The sequence below is a fragment of the Hemitrygon akajei genome, chromosome 8 (assembly GCF_048418815.1).
Source record: "Hemitrygon akajei chromosome 8, sHemAka1.3, whole genome shotgun sequence".
NCBI lineage: Eukaryota > Metazoa > Chordata > Chondrichthyes > Myliobatiformes > Dasyatidae > Hemitrygon > Hemitrygon akajei.
Genome location: NC_133131.1, coordinates 176,387,636 through 176,408,919, shown reverse-complemented (window position 1 = coordinate 176,408,919; position 21,284 = coordinate 176,387,636). Strand labels below are relative to the sequence as shown.

Below are 21,284 nucleotides of genomic sequence, written 5' to 3'. Positions count from 1 at the left end.
CAGGACCCTGCAGAGATACCAGTACTGTGACCACCCTCCAGGATGGCTCGTGCTGGGGACGCTGCCTGCAGGAGGCCACACTAATCCTGGCGGACAGCGTCAGCCAAGCCACTCTGAGGGAACTACCCCACTTCTACCAGGAACTGTGGAGGGCATAGGGTCTGGCTTCATCTGGGCAGGGTGCCCCTGCGCCATTGGGAATGGTGCTGAGGGGACTGGTCCTGATCCTGATCCTATTACGGTGGGTGTCGGGGAAGTGGAGGGGTTCCGGCTGCACCGCCACCTCGTCAGACCCAGGTCTCAGGAGACCGGGTGGGAGAGGGTCCTGCACAACGTGAGCCGTCTCGCAGGGACGCCCACCGTGCCGTTCCGTGATGCTCCGAGGCGCTTCCTGAACGGACTGCTCCAGCACACCGTCCACTTCCTCGCCTTCATCTGCCGACCGGACTCGCCTTGGCAGTCCGAATTACCGTCCGGCAGCGGAGGGGGTCCCCAGTGGAAGTCTCTGTACGCTGGGGACCTGGGGAGGAAGGTGTTGCATCGGGCAGTCCCGTTCAACAGGTCCCTGAGCAGGTTTCCTGTCCACCTGTCCATTCTGGGGCGGGGGGGGAGTCAGTGTACCATGCGTACACAGAATGTGAGAGGTTGCAGCCCCGTTTGTGTGTCTCAGAGAGCTGCTGAGGTTCTGGCTGCACATTGGTCCCACACTCCTCATTTATGATCACCCAGATCAGAGGGGGTGGGCGAGAGGAGGATCTCTTGGTGGGCTTGCTCCTGGGCCTGGCCAAGATGGCCATTCATGGGTCTAGGCGGTGGAAGGTGGAGGGTGCTGCCTGCCCCTTTTCCGAGGATACGTCTGTGCCCGGCTGTCCTTGGAGAGGGAGCATGCCGTTGCAATGGGTACAGTGGGGATTTCTGGGAGCAATGGGGCCCCACGGGGTATTGACTGCTTTATAGATGTTGGTAATCATATTTTAATCTGAGTCTACTCACTGTCTTGTAAATACTGAATATTTGCACCTTGAGTATTTGTGATGTAAACAAATGTTTATCGTTTTGTACACAAATTGGTATTGATTGGGGGTGGGGGGGGGGGTGGTCTCGCTGATACTGAGGCCCATTCAAGCGTCCGAAACAGGACAGGAACTGCCGTGAGCAGTTATACCCTGCTGCAAAAGGAGGAGGGTTGGACGTGGGGTTAGCAACCTCAACCCATAGAAAACCACAACTACAGAAACACAAACAGAAGCTGCAAATACCTCATTCCCGGATCTTCGCAGGTGGCTACTCCTGGGGACAACTTGAAGGACTGGCCCAGGACAATGGGCTCTGGTGAGCTGTTCTTGGCAGCCTATGCCCTAGTAGGGCTGATGGGATAAAGTGAGTTAGTATTTGGGCACTACACTAGTGTAACAGCACAATGCTATTACAGCTAGGGGTGTCGGAGTTCAAAGTTCAATTCCAACGTCACGTGTAAGGAGTTTGTACGTCCTCCCTGAGAAAGCGTAGGGTTACTCTGGATGCCCTGGTTTCCTCCTACAGTCCACAGACATACCGGTTAGTAGGTTAACTGGTCATTGTGATTAGGCTGGGGTTAAATCGGTGACACAGTTCAAAGGACCGGAGGGGCCTTATGGTTCCATAAGACCATAAGATATGGAATCAGAATTAGGGCATTGGGCCCCATCAAGTCTGCTCTGCCATTTCATCATGGCCAATCCATTTCACTCTCAGCCTCCTGCCTTCTCACTGCATCGCTTCATGCCCTGACCAATCGTAATCTATCAACCTCACCTTAAATACACCTAATGACCTGGCCTCCACTACACAGCAACACATTCTACAGATTCACCACCCTCTGGCTAAAAAATACTGCTCTGTACCTCTAAATAAGACAACATAAGTATACCCCGATGACCATAAACCCGACTGTGACAATAACAGAGCATTTATGATTTATCTGGAAAGCCACTCCTGCCTGAACGAAGAGCGCTGGTCCCTCTTTCTCACCGGTCACTGTCCTTCACACCAAACTGCTGGATCTTCTCCTCGCTGCCTCCTGTTACCACCTGCTGCCAGCGAGAGTGAACAGCGCTGACCTGGTCCACGTGTGCGTAGATGCAGAGGCAGTGGACAGTTGATGCCTGTCTACCATGCGGCACCTTCATCAGCACCTCCATGGGGTTGGAGAGGGAGTTGCCTTTCAGAAGGTCTCCCTGGTCAGTCAGTGCTACCAGAGCCTCCCGGGGCAAGCAATAGTCCAGGGCAACCACCTGCCGGCCTGGCTCCAGCAAGAGGGTGGAGATGACGTCTCCTGCCTCCGGGGAGATCAGCCGGGCTGTGCCGTCCCCACAGGAGCAAGCTGCCCGCACAGGGAAGTGGCCAGCCAAGGCAATGTTGGTAACGTGGATGGAGCTCACATCATAACCGATGGCCGTGTGCCGGATGTGCAGGCGCGTGATGGTCCAGAAGTCCAGCCTCTGCTGGGCGCAGCTGAAGATGTGGTCCTGACCCGGCTCCGTGCCCAAGCGAGTGACCGTCACACCCACCTGGACCTCGTCCACCTGATCCACCGTGTCCACATTCCACACCCGCAAGGTCCCGTCCTTAGAGGCAGAGAGAAGGCAGGGACCGTCTGGGTAAATTGCAAGTGCGGTGACAGGACCTGTGGGGAGAAAAAGGCAAAATTCCTCATTATAGAAATGGTGTGGAAGGTTTTGAAAGAGTGCAGAGAAAATTTACCAGGATGCTACCTGGATTGGAGAGCATGACTTTTGAGGATATAATGAGCAAGGTAAGGCTTTTCTCTTTCAAATTCAAGTTTAATTGTCTTTCAACCATGCACATGTATACAGCTAAATGAAACACTATTCCTCCAGGGCCAAGGTGCAAAACACAGTATGTACAGCACATATAGTTCCAAAGCACATACAGTCACAAAAACACAAGTCCCTGAGTAGCATAGCCTGAAGATTGACAGTGCATGGGATTGGAGCGAAGGAGACTTCAGAGGTGTACTAGATGATAAGAGGCATAGATCAAGTGAGTAGGTAGAGACTTTTTCCCAAGGCGGATATGAGGGAGCATAATTTTAAGATTGGAGGAAAGTAAAGTAAGTTTTTTTTTTACACTGAGTAGGGTGTGTATAGGTTGTCCCACCAGTGTGGTGATAGAGGCAGATACATTAGAGACATTTTAGAAACATGGATGCTAGGAAAATGAAGGGTTATGTGAGAGGGAAGGGATAGATTGATCTTTATGAGCCATAATGCAAGAGGAAAGTATTCAATCAACAGCAGAACCCATCGAAGCATCGACATACAGAGGGTCTTGGGGTGCAAAGGCACAGCTTCCTGAAGATAGGCTGGTAAAGAAGGTGTACAGTGTATCTGCCCTCATCGGTTGCAGAGTTGAGTACAAAAGCTACACTACAGCTGTATAAGTCTTTACCTCAGTCTTACTTGGTGTCGTGTGTGCATTGCTTTACTCTCACCCCTCTCACCCATTCACACTCGGCAGCTCAGGATGCTCCACTCATTGGTCACATTGCCACCACTCCACAGGAGGCTGCAGGGGCTGCAGGCTCAGCCAGCTCCAGAATGGGCACCGCCTTCCCACCATCGACTACATCTTCAAGAGGCGATTCCCCAAGAAGACAGGACTCATCACACAGGACAAATCCTCTCTGTGTTACTACCATAGGGAGAAGGTATAGGAGCCTGAAGACCCACACTCAGTGTTTTAGGAACAGCTTCTTCACCTCCACTATCAGATTCCTGAACAGTCCATGAACACTACCCCACTATTCATTTTTCACAATATGTATTTAACTTTGGAACTTTTCACCCTGCGCTGTACTGTTTCACAGAACAAATTCCATCACAAGTGTCAGCGATAATGATGGGATTCTGACCACTCACCTCGGTGTCCAATAAATATCATCTTCAGGTTCCAAGACTGATCCCAAACTTTTATACTCCCATCCCGAGAGGAAGTGGCCACACATCTCAGCGTTTCCACAATAGCGATTCCTGTGATTTTCCTAATGGGAACACAGAGCATAGAACAGTACAGGAACAGAAACAGGCCCTTTGACCCACAGTTGTGCCAAACATATTAAATTAGTAATCAAATGTCTAACTAATCTACCTACACAACGTCCATATCCTTCCATTTTCCTCACATCTCTTAAAAGTCTCTCAAGTTTCTGCTTCTACCACCAATGCGGGCAGGACCGTCCAGGCACCCACTACTCTCTGTATAAAACAAAAGTCATTACTTGCATCAAATGCACCACTGCAGACTCGCCTGAGTTAATCTCTATCTGCCACTCTCCCAGACGGTCTCAGTCTGTTGTAACCTCAGACCATCTCCTTCACTATCCACTATAACACTAATTTTTGGTGTCACTCATAAACTCACAACCATGCTAGCTACATTTTAGAAGAATGAGGGGGGATCTTATTAAAACTATCAAATACTGAAAGGCCTAGATAGAGTGGATGTGGAGAGGATATTTCCTATCGTAGGGAAGTATGAGAACAGAGGGCAAAGCCTCAGAATAGAGGGATGTCCATTTAGAACAAAGATGAGAAGGATTTTTTTTTTAGCCACAGGGTGGTAAATCTGTGGAATTTGTTGTCACAGATGGCTGTGTAGGCCAAGTCATTGGGTACGTTTACAGCAAAGATTGACAAGTCCTTGATTAGTCAGGGTGTTAAAGGTTACAGAGAGAAGCCAGGAGAATGGGGTTGAGATGGGTAATAAATCTCTCATGATGGAATGGTTTTCCAAGAGGACCACAACCATATCATAGTTTGAAGGTTTGCGTGCCTCAATGAACCAGAGAACTATACTAGTGAAAGTGAGGGCGTTATGCTTTGGCTCTAGGTAGGGTAACCCATGCCAAGCAGGTCAAAGGGCAAAGGCCAGACTAAGAGTGGTCCACGGGTCCTCCAGGTTCGGGGGTTCAGCTCAGGGCTAACAACCCTAACCGGTAAAACAAAACTGTTACAGAAACAGCAACAAAGAATCCTTCAGTATAGAGGCACAGTATTCCTGAATCTCCACCTGGGACTCGCATGAATGACAGTGAATCGAGAGGCAGCTATGGACATGATGAAGGGAGCTGCGAACGCCACCAGAGATGGAGATGTTCACTGCTGCCCTAAATAACCATGGTGCAATAGGCAAAGGAAGAAGATGGAATGGCAGAGCAGACTCAATTGGGATAAATATGCTAATTCTGCTCCTGTGTCTTATGGTTTTCATCCAGGTCATTAATGTAAATGACAAACAACTGGGGAACTAAAGATCAAAGTCAACTTTTTTGTTATCTGTACATGTCCATGTAGGCACAGATGCAATGAAGAACTTACTTGCAGCAGCATCACAGGGCCCACAGTGTCAGATAATCATCACAAACACAGAGCATCAGATAATCATCATCATCAAAGGAACAGAGCATCAGATAATCATCATCACAGGCACAGAGCATCAAATAATCAGCATCACAGGCACAGAGTGCCAGATAATCATCACAGTGTCAGATAATCATCACAGAGTGTCAGATAATCAGCATCACAGAGTGTCAGATAATCAGCATCACAGGCACAGAGCATCAGATAATCAGCATCACAGACAGAGAGCGTCAGATAATCAGCATCACAGGCACAGAGTGTCAGATAATCACCATCACAGGCACAGAGTGTCAGATAATCACCATCACAGGCACAGAGCGTCAAGTAATCAGCATCACAGAGTGTCAGATAATCAGCATAACAGGCACAGAGCATCAAATAATCAGCATCACAGGCAAAGAGCATCAAATAATCAGCATCACAGGCACAGAGTGCCAGATAATCATCACAGAGTGTCAGATAATCATCACAGAGTGTCAGATAATCAGCATCACAGAGTGTCAGATAATCAGCATCAGAGTGTCAGATAATCAGCATCACAGGCACAGAGCATCAAATAATCAGCATCACAGTCTGTCAGATAATCATAATCACAGGCACAGAGCATCAGATAATCAGCATTACAGAGTGTCAGATAATCATCATCACAGGCACAGAGTGTCAGATAATCAGCATCACAGGCAAAGAGCATCAAATAATCAGCATCACAGAGTGTTAGGTAATCAGCATCACAGGCACACAGTGTCAGATAATCAGCATCACAGAGTGTCAGGTAATCAGCATCACAGAGTGTCAGGTAATCAGCATCACAGGCACACAGTGTCAGATAATCAGCATCACAGACACAGAGCGTCAGATAATCATCATCACAGGCATAGAGCATCAAATAATCAGCATCACAGAGTGTCAGATAATCAGCATCACAGACACAGAGTGTCAGATAATCAGCATCACAGACACAGAGTGTCAGATAATCAGCATCACAGGCACAGAGCATCAAGTAATCAGCATCACAGAGTGTCAGATAATCAGCATCACAGGCACAGAGCATCAAATAATCAGCATCACAGAGTGTCAGATAATCAGCATCACAGGCACACAGTGTCAGATAATCAGCATCACAGAGCGTCAGATAATCATCATCACAGAGTGTCAGATAATCATCATCAGAGTGTCAGATAATCAGCATCACAGACACAGAGCGTCAGATAATCATCATCACAGAGTGTCAGATAATCAGCATCACAGGCACAGAGTTTCAGATAATCAGCATCACAGACACAGAGCATCAGATAATCAGCATCACAGAATGTCAGATAATCAGCATCACAGGCACAGAGCATCAAATAATCAGCATCACAGTGTGTCAGATAATCAGCATCAAAGAGTGTCAGATAATCAGCATCACAGACACAGAATATCAGATAATCAGTGTCACAACACAGAATATCAAATAATCAGCATTCACAAAAAAAACAGAAATTAAACCCATGTTATGCACATTTTTTTTTACAAGAAAGGGCACAACTAAAACAAAACAAAAGCAACACACACACAGAAGGTCCTGGAGGAACTCAGCAAGGTAGGCAACAACCCCATTTCAGTACAAAGTGATCAAAGTGGTCATAATGTCACTAAACGACCATAAAACAATAAGATATCACAGCAGAATTTGGCCATTTGGCCCACAGGGTCTGCTCTGCCATTTCATCATGGCTGATCCATATTTCCTCTCAGCCTCAGTCTCCTGCCTTTCCCCCATATCCCTTCATGCCCCGATCAATGAAGAATCTGAGGTTTTGCTGGGAATCAGAGGAGGGTTGTTTTACAAATTGGACGCCAGCAGCCAATTGTGTGGCACAGGGATCAGTGTTGGTTGGCCTTTAGTCCCACACAAACAGATTCAGGATTAGCCATTTCCCTTCAGCCATTTGGTTCTTGAACCAACCAGCAATATGCAAGAACTTACAAACTGCCTTTGTATGGTCTCAATTAGAACAAAGATGAGGAGGAAATTCTTTAGCCAGAGGGGGGTGAATCTGTGGAATTCATTGCCACAGACAGCTGTGGAGAGCAAGTCATTGGGTATATTTTAATATTTAGTCAGGTGTCAAAGTTACAGGGAGAAGGCTGGAGAAAGGGATTGAGAGGGATAATAAATCAACCATGATGGAATGGTGGAGGAGACTCGATGGGTTGAATGGCCTAATTCTGTTCCCTGTCTTATGGTCTCTATAACCCAGGTGTGGGGGTCTGCAGCGGCAGATGTAGATTTACCTTTCGTGCAGGTGTTTCTCGTAGGTGAGGAGGATCCCCTTGGTCAGGTCAAAGGAGGCAACTCCAGTCTTGCACACAGCATAGCAGCACTGAACATGGGCTGCCGGCAGCATTGAGACCGGACACACTTCCACAACCAAGTCAGTGAAGGTGTCAGTCTCCGCCAAGCCTTGTGTGATGGCGACGTTGCATATCAAGTCCCGGCAGCCAAAGTAGAAACGCCAGGAGCAGACGTTGCCTATGCCGGCTGTGACAATCTGGTTCAGCTCCCGGTCATAACAGCAGCAGGTGATGCTGTGCCTGGCCTGGTTGACTGAGAGGGTCCTGAAATCTGGGCTCAGCACCTTAAGTTGGGGGCAGTGGTTCCAGCCAACATACTGGTGGACCTTGTGGGAGTACAGTAGGCCCTCCAGGGGCTCTGCCAGGCTCAGCTCCCTGATCTTGCGCCCATCACAGTGATAGATGCAGATATCTGTACTGGAAAGCATGCAGATGAACTCCTGGGTAACAACATTAAACATCACATGGTGGACATCTCTCATCAGCTTGACCCGCTGCACATGCCGTAGTCCATGCTCCAGTTCCCGCGGCTTCCAGTCGGAACGTTTGATCTGCAAGTGGGACAGAGAACCAGAGAGTCGTATAAAGACTCAATATTCAAGGCTATTCAATGTCATTTCCAGTTCACAGTGTAAAGGAGAACAAAAAAAACTGTTACTCTCAATCTACTGCAACACAAAAACATAATAGTGAAAAAAAACACAATATATAAATATTTATAGTTTGTATACATACATTAATGTCCATAAGGTGATGCTAGGCAAGGGAGTGTCTGTACATAAGGTGACTCTGACAGGAAATGATGAAGTAGTGGTGGTTGACCGGGGGTGAAGCGGTGGGTTAGTAGATCAAGGTGTTGATCAGCATTACTGCTTGGGGAAAGTAACTGGTTTTGAACCTGGTGGTCTTGGCGTGGATGGTATGTAGCTTCCTCCCTGACGGGTGTGGGACAAACAGTCCATGAGCAGGGTGGGTGGGATCTTTCATGATGTTACTGGCCCCATAAAACCAAAGGTACAAGATACTGTGGTCTAAATCCCGGAGCACCCTCACCACATCTGTAGTTCAACAGGGAAGCACCCCCCATGGAGATGCAGATCTAAATCCCGAAGCACCCTCACCACATCTGTAGTTCAACAAGGAAGCACCCCCCATGGAGATGCAGGTCTAAATCCCGAAGCACCCTCACCACATCTGTAGTTCAACAAGGAAGCACCCCCCACGGAGATGCAGGTCTAAATCCCGAAGCACCCTCACCACATCTGTAGTTCAACAAGGAAGCACCCCCCACGGAGATGCAGATCTAAATCCCGGAGCACCCTCACCACATCTATAGTTCAACAAGGAAGCACCCCCCCCCCACCCCCACGGAGATGCAGGTGAATGCTCCACTAGTGTCCTGGATTACAGACTACCTGTCCAGACAGCCACACTATGTGAGATTGCAGAGCTGTGAATCAGACACTGTGGTCAGCAGCACAGGGGCACCTCAGGGGACTGCCCTGACCCCTTCCTGTTCACCATCTGCACCTCGGATCTCAGACACAACTCAGAGCCCTGCCACCTGCAGAAGTTTTCGGATGATTCAGCAGTTGCGGACTGTATCGGTCGGGGTCAAGAGGCTGAGTACAGAAGAGAGGTAAACAACTTTGTTGAGCGGTGTGGGCCAAATCACCTGCAGCTCAACATCACTGAGACAAAGGAGTTGGTGGTAGACTTCAGGGAGGTGAAAACACCCTGCATTCCCATCTCCATCAAAGGAATGGATGTGGAAGTTGCCCAGGACTACTAATACCTGGGAACTCACCCAGACAATAAACTGGACTGGACTAAAAATTCAGCGGCTCTGTACAAGAAGGGACAGTCATTCAACGTCTGCAGTGCTACGCTGCAGATACTCTACGACTCAGTGGTGGCCAGCATTCTAGTCTAAGCTGTGGTGTGCTGGGGCAGCAGGGTGAGAGCAGTTGACACCAAGAAGGTCGATAAGCTGGTCAGGAAGGCTGGTTCTGTTCTGGGGGTGGAGCTCGAGTCTCTGGGGGTTGTGTCTGAGAGGAGGATGCTACAGAAGCTACAGAGCATTATGGACAATCCCTCTCACCCCCTCCATGACACACTGGACAAACAGGAGTACCTTTAGTAACAGACTGATTCCACTGAGGTGCACAACTGAACGCCACAGGAGATCCTTCCTCCCTGCAACTCCTCCTCTACAACTCCTCTAAGACTCTACAACTCCTCCTCCATAACTATATGGTTTCATTGCTCATCTTTATTTGGCACTATTACTTTTTAATACACATTTTATTCTTATCATTCCTCAATGCTTGCATCTTGTACTTCAAAGTATATATTTCTGACTGGGCAACCTTGCAGCAATACTTTCCTTTGGGATAAATAAAGTTTTATCTTATCTTTTTAAGGGCCATGCATTCTGAGGCCACTTTATTAGGTACACCTGCGCATGAATGCAAATATCAGCCAGTCGTGTGGGGATCTCAGAAACGGCTGATCAGTTGGGATTTTCATGCACGACAGTCTCTAGCATTTACGGAGAATGGTGTGAAAAACAGAAAAACATCCAGTGAGCAGCTGTTCTGTGGGCAAAAGAGTCTTGTTAATGAGAATAGTCGGAGGAGAACGGCCAGACTGGTTCAAGCTGACAGGAACTCAAATAACCACACATTTCAACAGTGGTGTGTGGAAGAGCATCTCTGAACACACAACACTTTGAACCTTGGGGTGGATGGGCTATAACAGACCATCGTTGGCATAAACTCGTGGCCATTTTATTAGGTACAGGGGGTACACAGTAAAGTGGCCACTGAGTGTAGATGCTGGCTCTGCCCACATGCTGGAAGGCTCTGGTGGAAGATGAAACATTTAACTGTTTCTCCCTTCACAAACGGTGCCTGGTTGATTTAGTTCAGATTTCCAGTATTTGCAGTTCTTTTGTTTAAAAAAGAACCTCAAGGTTTCTTTAGAAAATAATTCTGGTTCTTTTAATATAGTATTGCGAACACTCAAGCCAAGATGTTGTCCTAGGGGGTTGTCTAAGGCTACTATAGTAGGGAGTCAAAGAGATTGTTGGAGAGATGGGAGGGATCACTAACAATGACAGTGCACAGCACTTCTGATAAATATCCCAAATGGGTGGAAGAGGGACCCTGATGATCCTCTCAAGTCAAGTCACTTTTTATTGTCATTTTGACCATAACTGCTGGTACAGTACACAGTAAAAATGAGACAACGTTTTTCAAGACCGTGGTGCTACATGAAACAGTACAAAAACTACACTGAACTACGTAAAAAAAAACTACACTAGACTACAGACCTACCCAGGGCTGCATAAAGTGCACAAAACAGTGCAGGCATTACAATAAATAATAAACAAGACAATAGGCACAATAGATGGCAGTAAGTTGGTGTCAGTCCAGGCTCTGGGTATTGAGGATTCTGATAGCTTGGGGGAAGAAACTGTTACACAGTCTGGTCGTGAGAGCCCAAACGCTTCGGTGCCTTTTCCCAGACAGCAGGAGGGAGAAGAGTTTGTATGAGGGGTGCATGGGGTCCTTCATAATGCTGTTTGCTTTGCAGATCCAGCGTGTAGTGTAAATGTCCGTAATGGCAGGAAGAGACTCCTCGATGATTTTCTCGGCTGACCTCACTATCCGCTGCAGGGTCTTGCGATCCGAGATGGTGCAATTTCCACACCAGGCCGTGATACAACTGCTCAGGATGCTCTCAATACAACCCCAGTAGAATGTAATGAGGATGGGGGTGGGAGATGGACTTCCCTCAGCCTTCGCAGAAAGTAGAGACGCTGCTGGGCTTTCTTTGCTATGGAGCTGGTGTTGAGGGACCAGGTGAGATTCTCCACCAGGTGAACCCCAAGAAATTTGGTGCTCTTTGGAGCCGTCAATGTTCAGTGGAGAGTGGTTGCTCCATGCCATATAACCATATAGCAATTACAGCATGGAAACAGGCCATCTTGGCCCTTCTAGTCCATGCTGAATGCTTACTCTCAAGCTAGTCCCACTGACCCGCACTCAGCCCATAACCCTCCATTCCTTTCCTGTCCATATACCTATCCAATTTTACTTTAAATGACAATACCGAACCTGCCTCTACCACTTCTACTGGAAGCTCATTCCACACAGCTACCACTCTCTGAGTAAAGAAATTCCCCCTCATGTTACCCCTAAACTTTTGCCTCCTAACTCTCAACTCATGTCCTCTTGTTTGAATCTCCCCTACTCTCAATGGAAAAAGCCTATCCACGTCCACTCTGTCTATCCCCCTCATAATTTTAAATACCTCTATCAAGTCCCCCCTCAACCTTCTACGCTCCAAAGAATAAAGACCTAACTTGCCCTCCTGAAGTCAACAACCATCTCTCAGCATTTCCCGTGATCCGTTGTAGGGACTAGCAGTCAGATGCCGTGGAATTCCTGTACGAAATGGAGATGCAACTCGTCAGGACACTCTTGATGGTGCTCCTGTAAATATTGGTTAGAATTAAGCTCTTCATGCAGTTAAAACAAATTCTGTGTGGGAGGGTGAAGACAGAGAGTTGAGCTTGAGCAGATGAAGAAGAGTATAGAAGACCATTCTGGGAGTATAACGAGGGAAGTCTTCGAATGTCAGTCTCACAGAACTTGACAGCAGGGAAGGGAAATACTTGGCATGCTCCCAGTACTGAACTTCTTAGCTTATGGACCTTTCAAAGTTTTGTGAATATCTTGCTACAACTCCTACTTTGAATGTTTCCTTTGCAACTACAACACGAATGAATAATCAAAAGTCCCAAGGTCCATCTCACTGAAACAGAAAGGCTTTCCCATTGCAATACAGTAGTAGTAGTAGCAGTAATGCGATTGCTCAGGTTGAGTATGATGCTGTTCTAATGGTTGTCCATTGGTGGGTCCTCAGGTGGCAGTCGAGGCCAATCCAGGATCCACATATTCTGGAGCAGTGTGAACATCAGTAAATGGTGGCTGGGTTTTTTAGTTGTTCAGTCTCTCCTTTCACAGCTGCTGCTTGTTCTCCGTGGCACAGCAGTGGTCGCTTTCATGTAGCTCAGCTCCCTCTTGAACAGATTTCCTCCAGGTATATCTGTCACGTACCCCGTGACGGGTTAAAGAACCAGCAGAAATAGAAAACACCGTGGAGCCTGGTATTGCTATAAACTAATACTATTTATTAGTAACTACGCATTACAGTAAAATAAATGCAGATATATCAAACAGGTTAGCAATGATTATATATGTGTGGAGATAGGAAATCCAGGCTTCTTCAAGCCTAGGGCTGAATGGATTCAGGCTTACGATGATAAGTAAGGTTCAGTTTGTGGTATTGAGTCGAGTAGTGATGAGAGAGAGAGACAGAGAGAGTGTTTTGAGTCTTCAAGTAAGCTGACGCCGTCAATCATCCCGTTGTCCTCCGAAATCCTTTAGAAGTCACCGACTGTGACCACACACAAAGGGGACCGTTCTTCCATGGTGAAATTATCAACCCAGGCAAGGGTTGGACACACGAATAACTGCCCACCGGTCACACCCTTTCACATTGCGAGAGCCACTGATCGGTTCTCCAAAACCCACCTTTTCTGTGGGCACAACAAAGCTCATTCAGTGTCCAAAACCATGTGTCTGTAGGTCTATCAGCGGACCTTCTATTTATCTCACCATGCTGAACACCAGCTGTCCATCAAATGGCAGTGTCCTTGTATATTCAAAACAAGCTTGCAGAGAAACCATCTCCAGGCAGTCTTTGCCTCTCTCTCTCTCTCTCTCCCTTAATAACAAGATGTCCGGTGTTGAAAAACAACTCCCTCTCTCTTTTCAAAAACACAGTTCATAGGGGTAATTCAGGACCCCGTCACATAGCTATTGAGTGCAATGTCCTCCCAGTTTTCAGAAGTAAATTAAATTAACCTCCTGGGTATAAGGATCGAGTGGACTTTTTCCCAGGGCAGAAATAACTAATATAAGAGCGCATCTATTTTAGGTGACTGGAGGAAATAGTAGGAGGATGTCAGAGGGAGGATTGCAGTGGGTGTTTTGTCATTGCACTTGTGCACAAGCTGAGGGTTGGCTGAGTGGGCTCGGGCTTTGCTCTTTTGCAGTGGATGATAGAGGTGTACAAGACGATAAGAGGTAGGGGTAGAGTGGAGCAAGAGACTTTTTCCTCAGGTGGAAATGACTAATACCAGAGTGCAGTATTTTAAGATGACTGGAGGAAAGTATAGGGGATGTCAGAGGTAGGTTCTTTACACAGAGCGCAGTGGGTGCAGATACACTGGAGACATTTAAGAAACTCTTAGACCCATGGATGAAAAAAACTGGAGGATCATGTGGGAGGGAACTGTTAGATTGATCTTAGTAAGTTTTAGGGTCGGCACAACATTGTGGGCCGAAGGGCCTGGACTGTGCTGTACTGCTCTCATTTCAGAACCCAATGGCAGAAGTGCAGTGGATTGTACCATGTACATTGCAGGAAAGTCAGTAGGGGCTCTGTACCTTTTCTATCGAGCCGTGAACCGCCGTACTCAGCATGGACCACATGCGGTGGACTTTCTCCTTCACCATCTCATCTTCACCCGCCTTCAGTGTGTGAGACAAGTGGCTGGCCAGTACAGCAGCTTTATAAGAGATTGGGGAAAATGGTGCAGGACTTAGATACATCCACAAAAGTTTCAGGTAGATATAAATTTACTATCAGAACACGTACGTGCCACCAGATACTAGGCCGAGATTCATTTTCTTGCAGGCGTTCACAGTGGAACAGAGCAATACAATAGAATCAATGAAAAACAACACACAAAGAGTGACAGCCAAAAGAAGACAAATTGTGCAAATTTAAAAGTAAATAAATAATACTGACAACATAAGTTGTACCATCCTCACACATCTGAAGAAGGATACTTATGTGAGAATGCTAGAGTTGCTGTTCTGCTGTTCTTGGTCTCTGAGCTTCTTGTTGAGCCGGGATGGAATGATGGTGTTGAATGCTGAAATCTAGTCCAAGAACAGCATTCTACATCATAATTCCATCCAGGCTCGACAAGAAGCTCAGAGACCTCGGCCTGGACCCTGCCTTGTGCAGCTGGATTCTGGACTTCCTGTCAGATCACCGGCAGGTGGTAAGAGTGGGCTCCCTCACCTTCAACCCCCTGACTCTCAACACAGGAGCCCCTCAGGGCTGTGTACTGAGTCCCCTCCTTCACTCCCAGTATACCCATGACTGTATCGCCACCCACAGCTCTAATCAGCTAATTAAGTTTGCCGAAGACACTACACTGATTGGCCTAATCTCAAACAATAACGAGGTGGCCTACAGGGACGAAGTCATCTCTCTGACACAGTGGTGTCAAGAAAACAACCTCTCCTTCAATGTCACAAAAACAAAGGAGCAGGTTGTGGACTACAGGAGGAATGGAGATGGGCTAATCCTTATTGACATCAATGGATCTGGGGTTGAGAGGGTGAACAGCTTTAAGTTCCTCAGCATACACACCACTGAGGATCTCACGTGGTCTGTACACACCAGATGGGTGGTGAAAAAGGCACAACAGCGCCTCTTTCACCTCAGACGATTGAGGAAGTTCGGTATGGGTCACCAAATGCTAAGAACTTTCTATAGGGGCACAATTGAGAGCATCCTGACTGGCTGCATCACTGCCTGGTATGGGAATTGTACCTCCCTTAATCACAGGACTCTGCAGAGAGTGGTGTGGACAGCCCAGCGCATCTGTAGATGTGAACTTCTCACTGTTCAGGACGTTGAACAATTGAAGCCTGAACTCCGTTGCCCTAAGTTCTCATAGACTCATGCTAACCACTGCACTTCCATAGTGTCCATGATTATATTACAAAAACAGAAAATGCTACCAGCGGTAGAGGGGTCCTTGATGATAGATGCTGCTTTCCTGTGACAGCACTACTTGTAAATGTGCTCACTGGAGGGGAGGGCTCTGGTTAAAGGTTTCTCCCTCCACAGATGCTGCCCTACCTGCGGAGTGTTTCCAGCACTAAAATTCATTCACATTGCCACAATTTGGAGTTTTACTTAAGAAAAACACCTCACAATTAAAAACAAAAATTTGCAAAAAAATGTCTCAGCTAGTCAGAAAATGAAAAAATAAGTTTAAAAGAAAAAGTAAAGAGGATTTGAGTAGAGGAGGCAAGAGATCAGGGAAGGTCACATACAGAGGGAGAGGGTGAGGGAAAGAAAGAGAGAGGGAGAGGGGGAGGGGCAAGAGCCAGAGAGACAGAGGCAGAGAGGTAGGGAGTCAGAGAGCAGGGGTGGGAGGGGAAGGATCAGAGAAAGAGACAGAGAAGGGAGAAAGAGGGTCAGAGAAAGAATGGGAGGTTGAGAAACAGAGAGGGAGTGAGAGAAACTGGGGGCAGGGGAGAGACAAGGGGAGAAGTGGGACAGAGAGACAAGGGAGGAGGAAGGTAGGGGTGGGACAGTAGTGGGGGGAGGGCCAGGAATGGGGAGGGGGTAAAGGGGAGAGGGTGTGGGTGTGTGCTGGAGAGAGATGGGTTGATGGAGAGGGAGAGGGGACAGAAAAATTGAAGGAGTCAGATGGTGAAGAAACAGAGAACGAACAATGCTAATGTGTGAGGTAATGGTGAGTTTGGGAAGTGTGAGGGGATTTTGGGAGCTGGACAGAGACAAGGCAAAATATTCAGAAACAGTATAACTCAGGGAAAACATGGACACATCGAGTTCCTCCAGCTGATTCCAGCCTCTGCATTCTCGTGCATCTTCAGGAGGTGGTGGATGGGCTTGAGGACTGAACGCGTTCTGCTTTGTCACTGGGAGCAGGCGGAGAGGAGGTGGGCTGGGGTGGGGACAGCTAGCTCACCATTCTGGTCCAACATCTTCATGGGCTCCATGGTGCACACCGTCTCCTCACTTCATGGTAGTCTGTGCAAAGTGACGTCAGGATTAACTCTCGTCCTTGTATCGTCAGTGGGGAGAACAGCTGCAGAAAGGGCCAGTTACGAGGCTGAGCTGCAATAGAAGAGCTTTCCCTTTATTTACTTAGAGATACAGTGTGGAACAAGCCCTTCCCAATAACCCCAGCCTAATCATAGGACAATTCACAGTGACCAGTCAACCTGCACCTTGGGACTGTGAGAGGAAAGCAGAGTTCCCAGAGGAAACCCATGTAGTCACGGGGAGGAATGTACAAACTCCTTACAGATGGTGGTGGAAGTGAACTTTGAACTCGGCTGCCCTAAATTCTCATAGACTCACCCTAACCTCTGCACTACCATAGCGCCCAGGATTACATTACAAACACAGAAAATCCTACCAACACTCGGGCAAAGTCTCCACAGATACTGATGAAGGTCCATCTGTCCTGGAATATTAACTGTTATCAATATCGGTTTCCACAGTCACTGCCTGCCCTGTTGGATTCCTGCAGCATTTTGTGTGTGTTTCTCCACAGTCACTGCCTGCCCTGCTCAGTGTTTCCAGAATTTCATAAACACTGTCAGAGTCTGTGTTCGTTTGCTGCACTCAGACTGCAATTCTACCCAGCAGTGTTGGAGCATTTTCAATATCCCCAAGGGCAGCCTGAAGATGGGCACCTATGGGATGCGGCCCTGTGGACACGAATTTACGCTGGTGTTGCAAAGTGAAGTGTTGCAGGGAACCAGACATCGATTGTGACTGTTGGAGGCCTCTGCACTTGGGTGTAGCCCACTTTGGGGCTCTCTTTGGGGCTGTGCTGTTGATTGCAAGGTGGGTGGTGGGAATGCTGATGCTTTCTGCTAGAATGGTGGGAGGGGGAAGATGCTGCTTGTGTGTGGGGGGCAGGAGGCTGTGAGGGGCAGGAGGCTTTGGGGTTCACACTTCTTTTTTCAGTCATTAATTCTTTGTGTTTGTTGTGTTTTCAGAATGCCTGCAATGCCTATGGCATGGTCAAAATGCCTGGTCTTCATCTCCCCCTCATCCTCTCCCCTCCTGAGCCTCTATCCTCTGCTCTTCATCTCCCCCTCATCCTCTCCCCTCCTGAGGCTCTATCCTCTGCTCTTCATCTCCCCCTCATCCTCTCCCCTCCTGAGGCTCTATCCTCTGCTCTTCATCTCCCCCTCATCTCCCCTCCTGAGGCTCTATCCCCTGGTCTTCATCTCCCCCTCATCCTCTCCCCTCCTGAGGCTCTGTCCTCTGCTCTTCATCTCCCCCTCATCCTCTACACACCTGAGGCTCTATACCCTGGTCTTCATCTCCCCCTCATCCTCTCCCCTCCTGAGGCTCTGTCCTCTGGTCTTCATCTCCCCCTCATCCTCTACACACCTGAGGCTCTGTCCTCTGGTCTTCATCTCCCCCTCATCCTCTCCTCTCCTGAGGCTCTGTCCTCTGCTCTTCAGCAACCCCCCACATCCCCTACATGCTCACTCTATCCATTGTCAACATGTAGAAAAATACCAAGAGCATGCTGGTGCCCTCGCACTATCTGCAAACCATCGTCACTCGACACAAATCTCACTCCTATCTGCTCTCAACCCTCACACTGTTCCACCCCCTCCCTCATTCCATCTGCCTTTGCTGTCTGTCCTCCTCCCACCCTGTCCCAACTCCATTGCCTCATTGCAAGTTCCTTCAACGAGCTGTACACACAGTAGGTCAGCTGGGCTTCCACTCAGTTTTGGAACAGTCCCCCATTTTAAACAAGAGTCGGTGAAGACTGTAAACATCTCCGCTACTGCTCTGCCTGCGTCCACAAGAAAATGCAGAGTTGTGGATAGAGTTCAGCACATCACGGAAACCAGCCTCTCCTCCACAGACTCTCTCACTGCCTCAGTAAAGCAGCCATGCCAGACATTCTCTCTTCTCCCTCTCTCATTGGGCCAAAGCCTGAAAGCACGTCCCACCAAGCTCAACCTCTGCTTTAAATATACAACTACTGAACTGTTCCCTCATACAATAAGATGGACTCTTGGTCTCACAATCTATTTTGTTAAGATCTTGCATCTAACTGTGACACTCTATTCTGCATTGTTTGACCTTGTTCTGCCTCAACACACTGTATAATGATCTGATCTGTGTGAAGAGTTTGCAGGACAAGCTTTTCACCATATCTCAGTACATGTGATAATAATAAACCATTTTACAATGTAATCAGAATCAAGTTTATTATCAGCGACATGACGTGAAATTTGTTAACTTAGCAGCAGTTCAATACAATACATAATCTGGAAGAAAAAAACCAAAATAAAATAACAACAATAAATAAATAAATTATAGTATACACATATAGAATAGATTAAAAACAGAAATACTATACAAGGTATATTTAAAAAGTGAGGTAGTGTCCGGGGTTCAATGTCCATTTAGAACCATAGAACACTACGGCACAGTACAGGCCCTTCAGCCCTCCATGTTGTGCCAACCCATATGATCCTTAAAAAAAAGTACTAAACCCACACTACCACATAACCCTCTATTTTTCTTTCATCCATGTGCCTGTCCAAGAGGCTCTTAAATACCCCTAATGTTTAAGCCTCCACCACCATCCCTGGCAAGTCATTCCAGGCACTCACAACCCTCTGTGTAAAAAATCTACCCCTGATGTCTCAACTAAACTTCCTTCCTTTAATTTTGTACATATGCCCTCTGGTGTTTGCTCTTGGTGCCCTGGGAAACAGGTACTGACTATCCACCCTATCTATGCCTCTCATAATCTTGTAGACCTCTATCATCCCCTCTCATTCTTCTACGCTCCAAAGAGAAAAGTCCGAACTCCGCTAACCTTGCTTCATATGACTTGTTCTTCAAACCAGGCAACATCCTGGTAAATCTCCTCTGCACCCTCTCCATAGCTTCCACATCCTTCCTATAATGAGGTGACCAGAACTGAACACAATACTCTAGGTGCGTTCTCACCATCTGATTTAAGAATCTGATGGCAGAGAGGAAGAGGCACTGTTATTATGTAATGTTATAATCATTAATAAATCAGCAACATACCCTCTCTGTAGCATCTCACAAACATGCATTGTGCCTCGTTACTTTTTGGTCCTTAATTGGTTATTAATTAATCTTACAGGACATTAAATAATCCCAGCCTCTCAAAATTAGCCAACTGTTTTCACTAATTATTAACTAATTTCCCAATCATCAATAATCAGTGTCAGATTCTCAGTTCACCCCTAATCTAACTGCACCAATTTTAATTTTCAACATCTATCCTCTAACCAACCACATCTCTCCAAATTGATCATGTTCAATGTATTAATTATTCCTTTACTCTCCCAATTTGTAATTAGTAATCTCATTAATCTCTCTCTCAATAAATACAATTTCATTGGTTAATAATGCTGATATATGCTGATACATGTCTCACACTTTCCTCAGAAAATATTCTTTCCACCAATTCTGATTTCTCGAAACTTTGTCTTTAAGCAAACTTTCACTAAAAATTCTATAATCTCTCAATAAATTCACTGAATTCGGAAGTTCATTAACTATTTTCAGTTTGTTAAATAGTACTCTGTTAGCAATTAATATTTAATGTATAAACCTGCACCTAATACAGCACTTTTTTTTTCCAATCAACTAATGCTAAGGTTCATCACACACCAGCCGGTACAAGCCCTCTCACTAACTAGTGCCTGCTCTTTAACCAGCGTTGTGCCAGCCAGCTGGTGATCAGAGTTCCCGCTTGCCCTGACTGTCTCTCGCTATCTAGGGCCTTACCTTTAACCAGACGGTGGTCGGAACTCTCACTGCTAGCCTTTCAATTAACTCTCTCTAACGAGTGCCGGGCTGTGATTAACCGATTACTGTCACTAACCAGCGCCCTAGCCTTTCACTAACCAGTCAGTGACCTTCCCCTGAAAGATTATCGACCATCCGCGGTAACTAACTTCCCTGACAACCAGTGGTCGCTAAGAGACGGGCGACGCCTCCACGCCCGGGATGACCCCTGACCCTGCCTGTCCTCCAATCAGCGTCAGCGTTGGAACTGTCCCGCTCCGCTCCCCGGCCTCGGCCCAAGGGCGGTTCCACCTCCCTGAGCTGAGCGAGCACTGGCGGGGGTCAATGAACCAGGCCTTCGGGGTCTGAACAGTGTGCACATGTGGCCATGCAATTATCAGTGTCTGCATGCATGTGCTGTTATGGGAACGTGTGTGGACTGTTAGAATCTGAATCAGGTTCATCTATGTCGTAATATTATCTATGTCCCGGATGGTAGCAGCTGGAACAGTTTGTGGTTGGGGTGACTCAGGTCCCCAATGATCCTTCAGGTCCTTTTTACACACCTGTCTTTGTAAATGTCCTGAATAGTGGGAAGTTCACATCTACAGATGCGCTGGGCTGTCCGCACCATTCTCTGCAGAGTCCTGCGATTGAGGGAAGCACAGTTCCCATACCAGGCAGTGATGCAGCCAGTCAGGAGGCTCTCAATTGTGCCCCTGTAGAACGTCCTTAGGATTCGGGGGCCCACACCAAACTTCCTCAACTGTCTGAGGTGAAAGATGCTGTTGTGCCTTTTTCACCACACAG

General features: G+C 47.2%; 1 protein-coding gene across 6 annotated transcripts in view; it reads right to left on the bottom strand.

The window, feature by feature from the left end:
• Nucleotides 1–20,638, bottom strand: part of LOC140732472 (WD repeat-containing protein 97-like) — a 166,243-nt gene extending 145,605 nt beyond the window's left edge. For 4 of the 6 annotated variants that reach the window (XM_073055175.1, XM_073055180.1, XM_073055179.1 and 1 more), the window contains exons 1-6: nt 20,475–20,638; nt 16,630–16,778; nt 14,279–14,400; nt 7,698–8,308; nt 3,921–4,042; nt 2,011–2,665 (exon numbers count right to left, since the gene is read on the bottom strand). In XM_073055175.1, coding sequence (XP_072911276.1) covers nt 2,011–2,665; nt 3,921–4,042; nt 7,698–8,308; nt 14,279–14,400; nt 16,630–16,660 — 1,541 coding nt within the window. In that variant the 5' untranslated portion in view covers nt 16,661–16,778; nt 20,475–20,638. Of the gene's footprint in view, nt 1–2,010; nt 2,666–3,920; nt 4,043–7,697; nt 8,309–14,278; nt 14,401–16,629; nt 16,779–19,527; nt 19,633–19,745; nt 19,799–20,474 lie in introns of those variants that run through there. The other 2 variants (XM_073055176.1, XM_073055177.1) reach the window with 2 other exon arrangements.
• Nucleotides 20,639–21,284: the final 646 nt, after the last annotated feature.